This window comes from Cynara cardunculus (genome assembly GCF_001531365.2).
Source record: "Cynara cardunculus var. scolymus isolate 2C chromosome LG 16, CcrdV1, whole genome shotgun sequence".
NCBI lineage: Eukaryota > Viridiplantae > Streptophyta > Magnoliopsida > Asterales > Asteraceae > Cynara > Cynara cardunculus.
In genome coordinates, this window is record NC_037543.1 from 6,828,392 (window position 1) to 6,829,872 (window position 1,481).

Sequence of the window (1,481 nt, forward strand, 5' to 3'; positions counted from 1 at the left end):
ATATATATAAGGTTGGGTTCACGTGAGACCAAGGGTTTTTCGTGAAACCCGTGAGACCAATTTATGTTCATTGATCAACTTTATAAGCTAATGATCTAATGGTGTAAAGTTAGAAGGTGACAATTTTGTGATTATTGAGAAGTCTCGTCGCAATTTTGTGATTATGAATGTTGAGATTGTAGATCTAATCCAAGGGTTGAGAATTGGTCTTACGGATCTCATGAAAAACCCTTAGTCTCACATGATCTCTCATGAAAAACCCTTGATCTTACATGATCCCAAGTCGATAGGTCGATAGTTATAGATGTAGATATAGATATAGATATAGATATAGATATAGATGTTCAATTTTAATTTGGCAAAATGAACAGGTATCTCCCAACACTCAAACCAGAAGGGAAGAACTTCATATGTGATGGGGAAGCCAAAAGAAAGTTTCCCCGGATACGATGATGCGGTTTCGGATGAACAACTTATCGGTTTGAAAACGTCCAAACTTTTCTTCGTGGAAAAGGAGATGCGTCCCGGCAAAAAGATCAAGTTGCACCTCAGCAAAGACACGACTACACCCCCTGCATTCGTATCTCGCCAAGTTGCGAATTTGTCGCCCCTTCGATCAACCAGATTGGACAACATCTTTGAAGCATTCTCAGTCCACCCCGGCTCCGTTGAAGCCAAACTAATAAAGCAAACAGTCGTCAAGTGCGAGAAGGCTCGCGACCAGCGACAGGACCAATACTGCGCGACTTCCTTGGAGTCGATGGTGGATTACGCCACTTCAAAGTTAGGGAAACGAGTGAAGCCGATCTCGACACGGGTAAACGGTAAGGAGAGCACAGCATTGCAAGAGTACAGAGTCGAAGGTGTGAAGAAATTGGCAGCTGACAACGTTGTTGTCTGCCACCAAGAATACTATGCATATGCTGTCCACTATTGCCATAAGTCATCGAAGATCAACGCATACGAGGTTTCGTTGGTCGGAGACAACAACATGAGAGGCGATGCGATATCGATTTGCCACGAAGATACTGCTTCGTGGAACCCGAAACATGTAGCATTTCAAGTCCTCAGTGTAAAACCAGGAACAGTGTCTGTATGTCATTTTCTTGTTGAAGATGAGGTGGCTTGGGTTGCATACTAGCCATAGCTAGGTTGAAGTTTGTATTGACCAACTTGTAATGGCTAATAGTTAAATAAAGTCGAGTATGGTCGCATCACTTTCAACCATGATTTACGCCCTTTTGTGATGGTTGGTGCATCCACCCGGGCTCAGCCGCACCACCCAGGGTGCGAGCCACCCGAGAAGAGGACGACTTAAGACAACAAGAACGGTCAAAAGAAGTGCTGAAAATACATGCGTAGATAGTCTAAACGTTTTAAAGACAGAAGCAATACCTCGCGTTATATATCTCATTATCGGAAGTTTTTTTACTACGGAGGTATTGACATAAGAATTTTCGGTGATAGTAACGATATTTAAG

General features: G+C 42.9%; 1 protein-coding gene across 1 annotated transcript in view; it reads left to right on the forward strand.

Moving 5' to 3' along the window:
• The window catches only part of LOC112529660 (BURP domain-containing protein 5-like), a 14,401-nt gene extending 13,260 nt beyond the window's left edge, over positions 1 to 1,141 (forward strand). The window contains exon 3 of the mRNA XM_025140999.1: positions 372 to 1,141. Coding sequence (XP_024996767.1) covers positions 372 to 1,141 — 770 coding nt within the window. The remainder of the gene's footprint in view (positions 1 to 371) is intronic.
• Positions 1,142 to 1,481: the final 340 nt, after the last annotated feature.